Genomic DNA, 15,360 nt, shown 5'->3' on the forward strand with positions numbered 1-15,360 from the left:
CGCGTTTGCGTTAAGACTTTTTTTGTATGGGATTTATAAACAGGGAGAGAGAAGCAGGACGTTTTGGAAACTCAAAATCCCATACAAAATGAAACTTAACGCAGACGCGTACTTCACGTTACGATATCGAATAAATTTACACTAGGGGTACTGTTCCAATTTTGGGAGAGGATCTTAATAATGCCTTCGATTTCATTGCGATAGGTATTTGTAAATGTAAGGTAAAACTGGCGCACTAACACAAGAATACTACATTTTCAAAGGCTAATGCGATTTATTTTTAGATACCTTTATTTGCAACTCGAGCCGATCTCCAGATAAAGCCGACATACGAAATCGTTATCTCTCCGGTTTACCATAATATGATAAAGGCTTTTGAACCTTTGAACGCGTGTATCTGATACGATACGCGAGTTCTGTTTCTAACTAGAGGATAAACCTTTGTTTGACGGAACTTGTGAAATGGGACAGGTTGAGAGAATATACATACATACATATAATCACGCCTATTTCCCGGAGGGGTAGGCAGAGACCACGGATTTCCACTTGCTACGATCCTGACATACCTCTTTCGCTTCCTTCACTTTCATGACATTCCTCATACACGCTCGTCGGTTTAGGGTGCTGTTAACCTAACCTTTCTTCAGGATTTCCCCAATTTGAACAGAGAAAGTCCGCCGAGGTCTACCCCTTCCAGCTCCCTCTTCTACTTCTCCCTTATACACTCTCTTTGTTAACCTTCTTTCACTCATTCTTTCCACGTGTCCAAACCATCTGAGATAATATGTTGAGAATAAGACGATTCACTGGCGCAGAATACGTTATTATCTCATTTCTATGGGTTTGATTTGACATTCATAATAGCCCTTTCATACTCGCTTATAAATTGGCTCGGTTTGAGCCAATTTATAAGCCAGAAAGTTTATATGGACGCTAAATGTTGCCTCTCCCATTAACGATATGTATAGTTGATTATGCACACCAATTTTTTAGGGTTCCGCACCAAAAAGAAGTAAAATGTAACCCTAGTTTTAAGATAGTTTATTATATATTTATCACAGTTCATCAATGTTCGACTTACTAACAAGTGCTATTACTAAGGGAACTAAGTTTGGTCAAAGTGTAAACTTTGGAAAACCGCCTGTTTCCCTTTCACAAGTTTCTATCAAGCAAAAAGTTTGTGTAACAAATTTCATTGTATACAAAGTTTTTTCTGTGATTTCAGCCGATAAGTTAATTAAGTTTCAAAAGGATTATTTAAACTTTCTTTGAGACAAATATTCTCACTTTTCACGAAATAAAGGCGTATTCGGAGTAAAAATAATATATTCTGTTACCATCGAGCAGATCTGATAATGGACAGAGGAGGTGGGCATAGGAATTCTGTGATATCGCAAACTAATTTCGTTTGGATTTGTTAGAATTGTCTAGGTACTCTAATAAGTAAGGGGCTCTTAAGGGTAACTTGCCTGTTGAAATAAAAGTACAGTCAGCGATAAAAGCTTGTATAAAAAACTATTTTTTTGACAAAAAACTTATTCCCTTTTGTAACTCTAAAACCGGGTTAGAATGCGTTCTCACTGTTACGCTATTGTGGCCGATGTTTGGACAAGCGATGCACAACACGGGCATGTTTCACAAACAACGCTTACTGGGAAACATCTGCGTAGCTCAGCTCTTTGGAATTACATATCTAGATTTTTCCGTTGTAGTTCTGTAGATTTCGATAAAACTAGTGCCTACATTTTTTATACCACGCCGGTGGCAAACAAGCATACGGCCCGCCTGATGGTAAGCAGTGGCCGTAGCCAATGGACGCCTGTAACTCCAGAGCTGTTACATATGCGTTGCCGACCCTTTAAAAATCTGTACACTCCTTTTTTGAATAACCTCATACTGTAGTGTCGACCCTCGGGAAAACCACGGCAGGGAGCTCATTCCACAGCCGGAGCGTCCGTAGGAGGAAATTTCATTAGGTTCTAGGTAGGGTGTGAGGATGAACACCCTGCCGACGGCGGGCGGTGCGGAGATAGAAAGTAGCCATGGGCATCATTTCAAACAATTATTCAGAGCAATATGCCGATTCACGGCATTAGGTAGCCGAGCCGACGCCAGGCTCCCTAATTGAGCCGTGGCATTAAAATGCCGGGACAGCGCTAGAAAGATGAGATGAGTGTTCCGAAGATTTTTTTTATTTTTCCTTAATTTTACATCGATTTTGTCTATTTAGTAAAAAAAAACATTTTACTAAAGAGGCAAGGCCAGTAGGTAGTCATTAGAGCAAATCTTGAAGATTTTCTCAACACAGATTAATAAAATACTCGTAATAATATTATCAGTATCTGCGTCGGACTGTTTTGCTTTTTAGATATTTTTGTTTTTTTAAGCGCTAGAGCACTTCAAACATCGCAAAAACGGCCTTATTGACTAGGCCGCAAAAAAAAACATGGTATTCAAAACTGATACCAATTAGCCCAAAAAGTAAAACAGTCAGTCACAGATAATTTCATTAACGTTTAGTTTCCAAATAGTCGAGAAAGAAAACTTGATTTTTACGTAGGATGGTTCGCAATACATATGCTGCAGTTGTCACTAATATTAGAAGCCGCCCCCGTTAGCGCGACGGAGATAACCTAAAATTCTTAATCTGAGAGCTCAACGAGGTTGCGAAGTGTTAGGGTCGGCAACGCGCATGTAACTCCTCTGGAGTTGCAGGCGTACATAGGCTACGGAGACTGCTTACCATCAGGCGGGCCGTGTGCTTGTTTACCACCGACGTAATATAAAAAAGGGCTCAGCTGGCCTTTCTTCACGTGATCACGGGACTTCTTTCAAACCGCTAAAATAATTATTTTCTTAATAGCTATTCAAATTCAAATGAGGACAATACCTTCAACCCAGCCACAATAACTGCAAGGCCAATTCGATGGAGTCATTACGGTAATCGTCTTTAACTGTACCTGCCACGGCACACCTATGTAATTATTGAACAGAGCTAATAATGTCACATCTGATTACATATGGATGGCAATTCTAGCGATCTGTAGATATGTCTTTTTTAGGGTTCCGTAGCCAAATGTAGGGTCCGATTCTGTCACAGCCACTTTTTTCCGAAACTATAAGAGCTGTACTGTTCAAACTTGGTAAGTAGATGTATTTTATGAACCGCATTAGGATGTTTACACAAAAATAGAAAAAAAACAATAAATTTTGGGGGTTCCCCATACTTAGAACTGAAACTCAAAAAATCTTTTTTCATCAAACCCATACGTGTGGGGTATCTATGGACAGGTCTTCAAAAATGATATTGAGGTTTCTAATATAATTTTTTTCTAAAATGAATAGTTTGCGCGAGAGACACTTCCAAAGTGGTAAAATGTGTGTCCCCCCCCCCCCCGTAACTTCTAAAATAACAGAATGAAAAATCTAAAAAAATATATGATATACATTGCCATGTAAACTTCCACCGAAAATTGGTTTGAACGAGATCTAGTAAGTAGTTTTTTTTTAATACGTCATGAAATTAAAAAAATTTTTTTTTTTTTATCATACCCATACGTGTGGGGTATCTATGGATAGGTCTTCAAAAATGATATTAAGGTTTCTAATGTCATTTTTTTCTAAACTGAATAGTTTGCGCGAGAGAACCTTCCAAAGTGAAAAAAAGTGTGTCCCCCCCCCCCTGTAACTTCTAAAATAACAGAATGAAAAATCTAAAAAAAATATATGATATACATTACCATGCAAACTTCCACCGAAAATTGGTTTGAACGAGATCTAGTGAGTAGTTTTTTTTTAATACGTCATAAAAAATTTAATTTTTTTTTTCATCAAACATATACGTGTAAGGTATCTATGGATAGGTCTTCAAAAATGATATTTAGGTTCCTAATATCATTTTTTTCTAAACTGAATAGTTTGCGCGAGAGACACTTCCAAAGTGGTAAAATGTGTGTCCAAAGTGGTAAAATGTTGAACAAGATCTAGTAAAAAGATTTTTTTTTAATACGTCTTAAATTGTACGGAACCCTTCATGCGCGAGTCCGACTCGCACTTGGCCGCTTTTTTCATTTTAACAAGCTGTGAAGGTATTATTTATATAAATAAAAAAAATAAACTATAGGACATTATTACACAAATTGACTAAGTCCCACAGTAAGCTCAATAAGGTTTGTGTTGAGGGTACTTAGACAACGATATATATAATATATAAATATTTATAAATACTTAAATACATAGAAAACACCCATTATGACTTAGGAACAAATATCCATGCTCATCACACGAATAAATGCCCTTACCAGGATTTGAACCCGGGATCATCAGCTTCGTAGGCAGGGTCACTACCCACTAGGCCAAACCGGTCGTCAAAATATATATATATATATTTTTTGTGAAAATTGAAATATGCATAGAGAAAGCGCTTAAAATTAATAAATATTAAATTCTCTCTAGTACAGGATAGGAGGATACTCCCTCCAAAGGGCGTAGAAAACTTTAACAATTCTAAAACCCGAAGATTTTTTACTACAGCACAAAATTTCTAAGGACTACACTATTTCGCGGTAAGTTGAAATAGGTTGCAAACTTCTGATAGTAATGGACACAATTAACTAACTACATATAAAAAATACGAAAACATTGAAATACGTCGATTTTGGGTATAGCTTCCTAGCTCTATATACCTCAATACATTAGTTATACTTAATGTAGGTAGGAGTTTAATTTCTACTGTACAGTCAGTATAAAATCAATAGCAATATATAATAGTATTTATACAGTCGTGATATAAAAGAGAACTTTTCAGTTCAACTGAGTTGCCTAAGGAACGAGATGAAAAAGCTTGATTATAATACTTTTTCTATGAGTTATCTAAAATTAAAAAAAAATACTATAAAACGTAAATCATTAATGAAAAAAGGTAAGTATCTCAGAAGACAAAAATGTAGACATAAACACGCGACTCCCGCCCCGCACCCCGCGCCCGGCGCCCCTGTAATCTCTTTGGTATTATTTTTTTATAGTTAACTACAGCGTATTGAAATTAATCTTAAAGTTGAGCTGGGAGCCCACACATGAAAAGTACGCAATTATAGTTTGTTATACGAAATCGTAATTCAACCATTACAGTCGACAAGTGGAAAGAATAATTTTAACAAGGCAGATAGCGTTTAGTTTCTTTACGAACGATTGCTGATTGCTAGGCCCCCTGTTTTTGTAAAACTATTAGAATTGCCGACACGTACTTTTGACATCGTACATACGTACGTACTGTAATAGCTTTTATATTTTTCATTAACACATTAAGAAAAATCCTTGTTGTTTCTTAACTAAAATGTCCTTTTGGCGTGGCCGCGTTAACTTGAGATGCACGGACCATTGTTTACATATTGGTTCTGGCAATTTACCTGGTCACTGTTTTGTTTCTAAGTAACTATATTAATAAATCCTTATACTCGTATAGTAATAACATACAAGACGCTGCCAAAGAAACAAAGAAACCTCTGCAAAACTATCTTAATTATTTATTTCATTAGTAAATAGCTAGCAGCACAGATTGTGACTTATAACTCTTATAAGATTCGTATTATATATTATTTTAGAAATATTTATGGGTTACTCTTTCACACAAAAATAGCTGAATTGATTTTGCAAAAATTTAGCACACAGAGTTCGGACTGAGGCACGGACAAATCAGTTATCAATTAGTATGCTCAAAGGGTCTAGCAAGCTAAGCTAAGAAGATTGGCCCCCGCAAGGGATTTGGTTGTAATTTGAGGTGCAGTAGTGGCAGGTCCTAAAAACACTGTATGCGTAATATCAGCCTTCGATCTTCTTTTGTTTCAGACTTATCCACGAAAATGTCAAAAAATCAAGGTAATTTTTAAACTGTTATTGCAGCTAAACCAAGCAAGCGAGAGCAACCAAATAAATTCAGAATTAAGGAGCATAAAATGGGGTTCATAATGCATATTTTTACAGACATTCATTTCCTTGAACTTGGATGAAAAAAATAATGTAATTTTTTTCTGCTCCATTTTTTTGCCACTTTTCGCGGAGACACAACTATCAAAAAAATTACGTGATAAGCCACATTTGTTAACTACGTATCCATTTAAAAACATTTTGAAAAATCATGGTGCGTCATATTAAAAAAAAAAAACAATTACGAACATAAAGTCGTAAATATTTGGGCTCCACATACCAGTGCAAATGTCTAAGGAGCTCTTTCTGAAATCCTTACCAGACGACATTTTTCTTACGGACGAAAATATTGCCCGTAAGAGAAGATGTGAATATTGTAGAATCGAATTTAGTTATACTTGGGACGATGAAGAGTATGACTCTGTAAAAATGGAAGAATTGTATTGTTCTGTTTGCTGTACCGAGTTATTTGTTAATATGGAATGGTAATAAAAAATGTTTTTGTCAATGACTTTACATCCAATACTTTTATGTACCCACTTCGTTTCTTATTTGCATATTTAAAAAAAAATTAAATAATACCTAAAGCAATCAATTTTTGCAGCGTTCTTTATCACTTTTTTAGTTCCATTTGTTTTGCATAAACATATATTACAACATTTACACCTTCTTTCAGATACATATTATTAAAATTGCATAAGAAATAGCTAGATAATGTGTCAATTAATTATTTCATAATGAACGAAAGAGGAAGTTATACTACAGACACATTTGCCACTAGATAGTAGGTACTACTCTATTGATATAATATGATATAGTAAACATATCTTCGTAATTGTTTTTTTTTTTGACAGGACGCACCATGATTTTTCAAAATGTTTTTAAATGGACACGTAGTTAACAATTGTGGCTAATCAAGTAATTTTTTTGATAGTTGTGTCTCGGCGAGAAGTGGCAAAAAAATGGAGCAGAAAAAAAAAACTTAATTTTTTTCATCCAAGTTCAAGGAAATGAATGTCTGTAAAAATATGCATTATGAACCCCATTTTATGCTCCTTAATTCTGAATTTATTTGGTTGCTCTCGCTTGCTTGGTTTAGCTGCAATAACAGTTTAAAAATTACCTTGATTTTTTGACATTTTCGTGGATAAGTCTGAAACAAAAGAAGATCGAAGGCTGATATTACGCATACAGTGTTCTTAGGACCTGCCACTACTGCACCTCAAATTACAACCAAATCCCTTGCGGGGGCCAATCTTCTTAGCTTAGCTTGCTAGACCCTTAAAGCACCAGAAACTTACGACTTGTAGAAAAATGAATATGTCGTTACCCTAGTTCACAATCGTTCTAATTACTAAGATAAATTTGTTGTAATTAGTACCATAGGCACAAACATAGCGTTGATATAACAACCAAATTTTTCGCGTAATTAGACTGTGAACTAGGGTATCGATGTAAAAAAAATGGTGATACACTTGTATTCCTGTCTGTACTCCTCATATGCATGTCTATCAAGTACTTCTCGATATCACCGAGAAGTTCCTTTGGCTACATCTGCATCATCAGATCTATGTTAGCACATTGCATTGTCATCGGAATTAAGGAAGTACGAGTACTCCAGATTTACACTGAATCAGATATCAGGAATTGGTTCAAATTTAAGTTACAAGATTTAAATCAAACAACACAGACATATACGCAGTGAAACTACTAAATAAAAGTGTGAAAAAACCGCTTATTCTACAATTTACTATTAAAGGTTCAGATATATATCGACGATTTTCGATTAGATACAGCATAAGCAATATCCGTCCCTAACACTGGTATGCAATAATATGCATCAGCAATCTCTATATTGGCTCACTGACAAGGAACTTGCACTTGGTATGCAATTTGCTGTCCTTTAGCCAAGGGGAATAATGCAGGTCTTGTTCTAGTCTAGAGGGTAGCGGCGGGGCGTCAAACATACCAGTTGAGCAAGTTGGCTAATTTGGTTTGCTTTGACATTTAGAGACACCCCACACTAACGTCTTTAGAGCGTCGGCGTCTAGTCAATGCTATGAAAAATGGCGTCGCTGCGCAGTTGCGCCAACGTTGCGTCGAGTAGCAGCCATGCCAGTGTGTTGTCTCTTAGGGGACTACTGATTGTTTATTTGACTCTCTATTTCACGAATTTGAAAGAGCTATAGAGATAAATAGAGGATGAACGAAGTGTTTCGCCGTTTCTTGGTCTGAACTCTGAACCCCTAGCACAGTGGTGGGAAGTACGGCCTGCGGGCCAGCTCCGACCCACGAAAAGATTTTATCCGGCCCACCGCCGGTCCTATGAAATAATTAGTATATGACATTGGCCCACGGTAGTCGAAAATCAAAAAATACATTTTTCCTGCAATTCCGGCCCTCCTTTTAAACTTAAACTTTTTGGCCCCCATGAAGAAAATTTGCCCATTACTGCCCTAGCATAACTTGCGTTGTCGCACCTGACTCTACATTCGAGCGGCGAGCTAGCGGGACTTCAAGTATAGACAAATGCAACTTCAACACAGTATGTTATGAATAAAATAGATACTCGCTCTAATTTATTTGTATTATAATTTATAGCAATAAAAACTAGTACAAGACATATATATATATATATGTCACCACGTTCGTGTGACATTTAAAAAATTGTCACATCTCACCACTCGAAAGTGACTAATGCGACAACTATATCACTGATTCGCTACAGACTTTACTAGAGAATAGAATACAGATAACTGAGATAAACTACACGGTCATTCGGCTCATTTCGGTAATATTTAATGTGCCTTTATTGACGGCTTCCTCGAACCAATTCTGTGGGGCCAGTTCCGTCGGTAGCGATGCATGGAGGAATTGTGTATGAAAAATGGGTGGAAATTTTTAGGTAGCTTATTAACCCACTTAACCTCTTGTCTGATAAGCATCCTGAATATTTAGGCCCGCAACACACGGAGCGTAAGCGTAAGAGACGCGTAAGCGTATCGTAATACGCGCGTAGAACGAGAGCGCTACGAGCATGAAGAACATCAAACAAAATCGCGCACGAAGCGTCGCCATAGCGTAGCGTATGAGATTTCTGTCGTCATTACGATAGGCGTAGCATAGTACTGGCGTAAAAATCAAAACTTCTGACATAATCAAACAAAAAAAATCTTCTTCATCTGACGAGAAAGTAAGATCGTCGATAGATCTGACGCCATAATTTCAACTAATGAGATTTCATTTATAAAACGATTACGCTTACGCGACGCTTGGTGCCCAAAACTCTACGCGTCTCGTACTCGTAACGTTTTTACGATATGCTTACGCTTACGCTCCGTGTGCTGAGGGCCTTAGTCATCTTTTTGCTTTTTTTTTGAGAACGATTTTTTCTGCTCTACTCAGCACGCCGAGGTTTAAACCCCCGATTTTTGACCACCACAGACATTAATTGTCGTCACGCCTCTGCGAATAACTTAAATTATTCGCAGCCAGTTTAGACGGGACAATTTTTCGCCAATCTGGTTAAATTGTCTGATCAAATCAGGTGGTGTGGACGCAAAAATATATTGACGCCAAGTCCGGGTCGCGTCGGGTTTGAGTTTTTAAAAGGTATTTTAGTAAATGCCAAGATATTTTTTATGTAAAAAATATAATTTATCATTATGAAGATAATTCTATAATACGTCTTCCATTGACAGAGATAAATGTGATTAAATATCAATCACAGTGTTATCACCACAGATAACGATAATACTTACAAAGAAAATTACTACTTGTCCAAGATAATCTTATTGGTGCACAATAAATAGTATTATGCATCCTTGGCCTGAATTTTAAGATTATGCATATGAATTAGTTATTATGTCATTTAATAATTACAATACATAGATAGAGATCAAGATCATTATTAACATACCATTAGCTTGTGCCTGTGTTTATAATGGGGCTATTTATTAAAACATTATTGCATATTATCAAGAATATGTTTACAATAAAATGCACTTAAAGAAAACAAGGCGGGCAATTTCCTCGCGCAGAAACCGGCCAGTGTAGACGTGGCTCGGTCAAGACGGCGCGCTAAGGCGAGGAAACCTATTTATTATCTGCTATATGTGAGATCCTATAATTGTCTCTGTATTTATTTGTCATTATTAGTATAGTTTAAGCTTTTGGTTCTCCTTGTAAAAAATAAATATTTTATGGGAGCTATGTAATAATACCTGTCAGAGCTACAACAGCAATTTAATTTGTTCAAAAAGATAACTTGATCATAGTTTCTGCTGTATATATGTAATTGTTGTTGTTTACCTCTATCTTCATGTATTATTTGTTTCCATATACATTTATTCTGAGGCTGTGCAAAAGAGAATTTGTATTGTATTGTATTATTTTACAATTTCTAAAAGACAAAAGAAACTAACCATACTTATTAAATTTATCTTATCTACAAATTTGATTATTTTTAAAGTTTTGTTTTGGCAACTGAAATTTTGCATGGACCATATTTAATTTTATAAACTTTAGTAATAATATAAATAAATAACAATAATAATAATTCAGCGTATATACGTCCCACTGCTGGGCACAGGCCTTCTCTCATGCGCGAGAGGGCGAGGGCTATAGTCCCCACGCTAGTCCAATGCGGAATAATTTTATAATTAAGTTTAATAGAACTTCAGACCATTATTTTATGAACCATGGAAATAATGTTTTTATATAGTGAAGTTCAGATTTAATTGTAATTCCTTTGGCACTTAGGTCTTAGCTAAATGGTCTAATACAACTTTTTAAAATCAGTCTCCAAATTAACCAATGTTAGCAGATTTTTTGATCATACAAACTCTACATAGATTATATTATTTAAGAAAAAAAATTGCAGGAACTGTTCAATTAACAAAATGAAACTAAAGATCATCATAAAACTTTTTTTTTTTTTTTTTTATTCCGAAAAGGTAAGCATTTGACCACAATCTCACCTGATGGAAAGTGCCGATGTAGTCTAGGATGGAACATGCTTACCTAAAAGATGTCTATTCACTCTCGATTTAAAAAGGTCCAAGTTATAGTGGACTGGGAATAGATTTGCAGGAAGTGAATTCCACTCCTTAGCCGTACGCATGATAAAGCTGGATGCGTAGCGTTTAGTGCGAATCAGTGGTAAAGTAACGACGTAAGGGTGAAACGCAAGTCCGCGTCTAGTCCCACGGTGGCAGAACGGAGATGGGGGGATAAGATTATGTAATCCCATCGCACACTCCCCGAAATGTATCCTGTAGAATACCGATAAACAGGCTACCTTTCTACGGTGTTCTAGGCTCTGCAGTCTAGCCTCTACCAATCTCGCATCCCCAATAAGCTTCCTAGCGCGTTTGTCTATGGAATCTAGGGTGGCTAGCTGATACTTGGCGGATCCATCCCAAAGGTGACTGCAATACTCCATACACGACCGGACTTGAGCTATGTAAAGCTGAAGAAGCTGCTCCGGTGTGAAGTACTGCTTGACCTTAGAAAGGACGCCTAATCGTCTAGCTGCAGATTTAGCCAGAGATTCAATATACGCCCCGAAGCTCAGGTTAGATGAGATACTTGTGCCAAGTAGCTGGAGATGGTTGGATATCGGTACGGATACATCCCGGAAAGTCGGAGTCAGGTCGAAAGGACTCCGTTTCGCAGAGAACAGACACGCCTGTGTTTTGGTAGCGTTGAATTTGACCAGGTTTGCGTCGCCCCAATCGGATACTACCTTAAGTGTCAAATTCAGACGGTCTACCAACTAGTCTACTAACAGATTAATATTATAAATCTAAGAATAAGAACTATAACTATACATTATTTTCAAAGGCATTTTTCAAGAACATGAACAGAGCAATAACATTTATTCTCTAGAAGTCTAGAACATTTTTTATTAGTCTATTAATGTGCCCACTGCTTGGCAGCAGTCTCCCCCTATTCCTGTTCCTAGCTATTTCCTGCCAATCTATGTATAAATGTATATATAAACAGTTCCATTATATCGATACTGTTACCAAACAATGCACAGCCTATATCATTGAAAGTATATTATTATCCTCATATGATTTAGAAGTACAGTCAGCATCAAAAGTAGCGGATCAAACAATGCTTCAGAAGTATCTACCGTTCTGTAAAAGCTTAACAAAAGTGATGTTTTTAATATACAACAACTAATACTGTAAAAGATATACTTATGAACGCGAATTTTAGAAATTTATCTATATTTGGGAAAGTTATCTGGAATATCAGATACTTTTGGCGCATTGTTTCATCCGCTACTTTTGATGCTGACTGTACTAGTGGAAGGATTTTCGAAATTTGATCCCTTAAGACTTCAAAAAAGATTTCAATCTTTTCAGTTTTTAATCCCTTAATGTGTAATCTATTTTTTTATACTACGTTGGTGGCAAACAATCATACGGCCCACCTCATAGCAAGCGGTCACCATAGCCTATGGACGCCTGCAACTCCAGAGGTGCTACTTGCGCGTTGCCGACCCTAACACACCCTGGCAACCTTCACAACAGGAACACAACACTATGAGTAGGGTCTTTTATTTGGCTGTGTATAATTCTAATTACATAGAGATAGAGAACACACTGTACTAGCCTGCTTTATAGAAGCCGTACCTCCAGCTTAAACAGCAGCTCAGAACAAGACTCAGGAGTAGTTTGTAAATAATATCTTATCACCAGATTTTCTCACAGATAATTTTCTTAAATCGCATTTTCATACAAACATAGTCCTAATTTTCCTCTCTGGTTTTTAACATGATTGAAAATATTTTCTCACAATTTGATGTATATCAACCACAGCTGTGATATAATTTTTAATTAATAAATAGATTTATGATTATTTATAATGTAATGTTTACGGAGGTACTGGCTGTTGTACATATTTATAAATGTTGCTATGTATCTTTCACGTCACTGTAAACAATCTATTATCTAGAAATGAATTGTTTGGCACACCCTTCTGGGGTCCATGAGGCAGTTTCTGACTTTATAACAACTTTTATTTTTATCATGGTGCAATGATACATTACCAATATAATGAATATATTAAAAAGAACACTCACCTGGTGGGCTATCGGTGAGTATAGTAATTCCGGTGGGGTCAACATGCGGCGGAAACGCCTCGTACATGTCGGCCTCCTCTTCCAGCACAGCCGACAACATGGCGGGCATCACTACACAACACAACACTACACAGTCCTGGCTGCCCGGGGCTCACGCACATGAGCCCGCCCGAGCCATAGCAGGCCTAGGTCAAATCCTGCTGCACCATCTTCAAATCTGAAACACAAATATTTTTTTCAATATCATAAGCCAATCTTACACAATGATGTTATTAACATGTTCACTGTGGAGTCAAAAGACCCTATGCTAAGTAAGTTTATTTAGTTACACTATTTGCCACAGGGTAAATGTAAAGGGACTTGTATAAGAGGTGATAGCACATACTGCTCACTCTTAGTAGTACGGTTAGAGGCGAGAGAATTAAGTAGCTTTTCAAAAATGGCATACACTCAGATATTTCGACTGGAACCACTGTGATCCAGCTGGGCTAGGGGTTATAGCATTTGCCTGTAAGGCAAAAGGCTACCCAGCTTTCAAAAAGTGGCACACACAGAAATTTCAACAGGTACCACTATGATTCGGTTGAATTAGTGGTTATACTGTTGCCTGAAATGTAGAAAACACTGGAACTCTCCCACCCCTATGCACTTTTTGTTTTGTAAGACATCTCAGTTTATAAGGAAAAAAGCAAAAAACATCTAAGTCTGATGTTAGAGGGTACGGATGTCAAAGATGAATGAGAATCACTTTTAAAATGCTGTAAAAATGTGCAATAATGAATCATTTATGTTAATCCATCAGGGTATGAAAAATCTCCTCTAGAACTGTAATAAGATAATTCTCTATAGGATAATTTAAATATTATGAATATTTCAATATTATGTTCATCAAGTTCTAGAGTAAAATACTGGGGAAATTACTGATGAATGTTTGATGAGCTAAGTGGTTTATTGGCAAGCTTGGCATGATGAAACCATACTAGATTTATTCCGTAATCTTATTAGCAAATTTCTAAATAAGCAACCAATGAAATAATTGTCTTACACAGTAGACCGCTACAGCAAGGCGCACTCACAGACTGAGTTATCAACACTAATCAAATGATTACACCAGATAAGTGACTGGCTGAATCAGTTACCTAATTGATTATAATTAAACCTTGTTTGGATCAGCTGATCTCAGCGGCTGCCAGCACTTGACATGTTAAAGCTATTTTAAGAACCCAGCTTCAATGTCAGCTCGACTTTTACTTTAGACCTTTCTAAAGTAAAAAAAAAAACTCACCGCAATCCTGGCAGTAAATGGTACGGAGGAGAAGTGGCGACTCCGTAGTTACTGCTTTAGGGTACCCCAACGACTAAGACCCGACCCCGAGCGCTCCCGGCCCGACGCAATCTCGAATAGGATAATAGCCCCCGACAGTCGACGCTTTGTCACTTAAACGAACCACACTAAACAGTATGAACATCACTCGACATCAATAACTGACCATACGCACTCATACATTATAAAAAAGATCAATTTCACTGATAATATCAACTAACTTTGACTTTGTTAATCAAATTATCTTTATGCCGTTTGTGTTAGTGATTATGTGTCTTGCGATTGATATGTGCGGATTGTTCGAATTCGATTTTTGCGAAAAAACTTCGGTTAGCCCGGTCGACGATGTGAAATAACACGTCCGCGATTTGTGGGAACGCGAGTACTCGCAGTGGCTCTCGCGCGGTCGTCGCTCGGAATGCCATAGACTTGTGACTCAGACGTGTCAGCTGTTTCTGCCTACAGACTGTGAAGTGTGAACTATGGGGATTGGGGTTGCAAAAAAGCGGCCGTCATTTGTCATCAAATTTGTTACTTTCCAAATTACATTACATTATTCCGACTTGTCTAGTCCGTAATTTTAATTAAATTTTATAAAGAGTAATTTTATTCAGTTAAGTAATTAACCTTCCGAGTTCACAGAAGTTCGTCTCTTTCACATCGAGAGTGCCATCTTTAGCCGAACCAAGTCAACCTTAATCGTGTTGCAGTATTTGTTTACCACGCGGTCCCTTATAAAATACCAGCACTTTTTTTTACACAATACTGAGTTTAGATATCATAAGATTCATAAGAATGAAATAATATACTTCTGACTACAAATGCGCTTTTTTGAGAGGTCGGCAAATTATGTAGGTATGTCATTGTATGTATTTGGATTTGGAAGTAGTCAGTTAGGTACTTTACTTTCATCTTTTACCAACATTTTTTTTAAAACATATTTTTTTATTTGTTATACGAAAATATGATTCCTACTGACACAATAATGTTTTCGTATTTTGCCATGTTATAACTTTAT

At 36.8% G+C, this 15,360-nt stretch overlaps 1 protein-coding gene across 2 annotated transcripts in view; it reads right to left on the minus strand.

The window, feature by feature from the left end:
• Positions 1–14,795, minus strand: part of LOC133518464 (GTPase-activating protein skywalker-like) — a 37,002-nt gene extending 22,207 nt beyond the window's left edge. Inside the window, exons 1-2 of one of the 2 annotated variants that reach the window (XM_061852168.1) lie at positions 14,304–14,795; positions 13,019–13,235 (exon numbers count right to left, since the gene is read on the minus strand). In XM_061852168.1, coding sequence (XP_061708152.1) covers positions 13,019–13,127 — 109 coding nt within the window. In that variant the 5' untranslated portion in view covers positions 13,128–13,235; positions 14,304–14,795. Of the gene's footprint in view, positions 1–13,018; positions 13,236–14,063; positions 14,212–14,303 lie in introns of those variants that run through there. The other variant, XM_061852169.1, reaches the window with a different exon arrangement.
• Positions 14,796–15,360: the final 565 nt, after the last annotated feature.

The sequence above is a fragment of the Cydia pomonella genome, chromosome 5 (assembly GCF_033807575.1).
Source record: "Cydia pomonella isolate Wapato2018A chromosome 5, ilCydPomo1, whole genome shotgun sequence".
Classification (NCBI taxonomy): domain Eukaryota; kingdom Metazoa; phylum Arthropoda; class Insecta; order Lepidoptera; family Tortricidae; genus Cydia; species Cydia pomonella.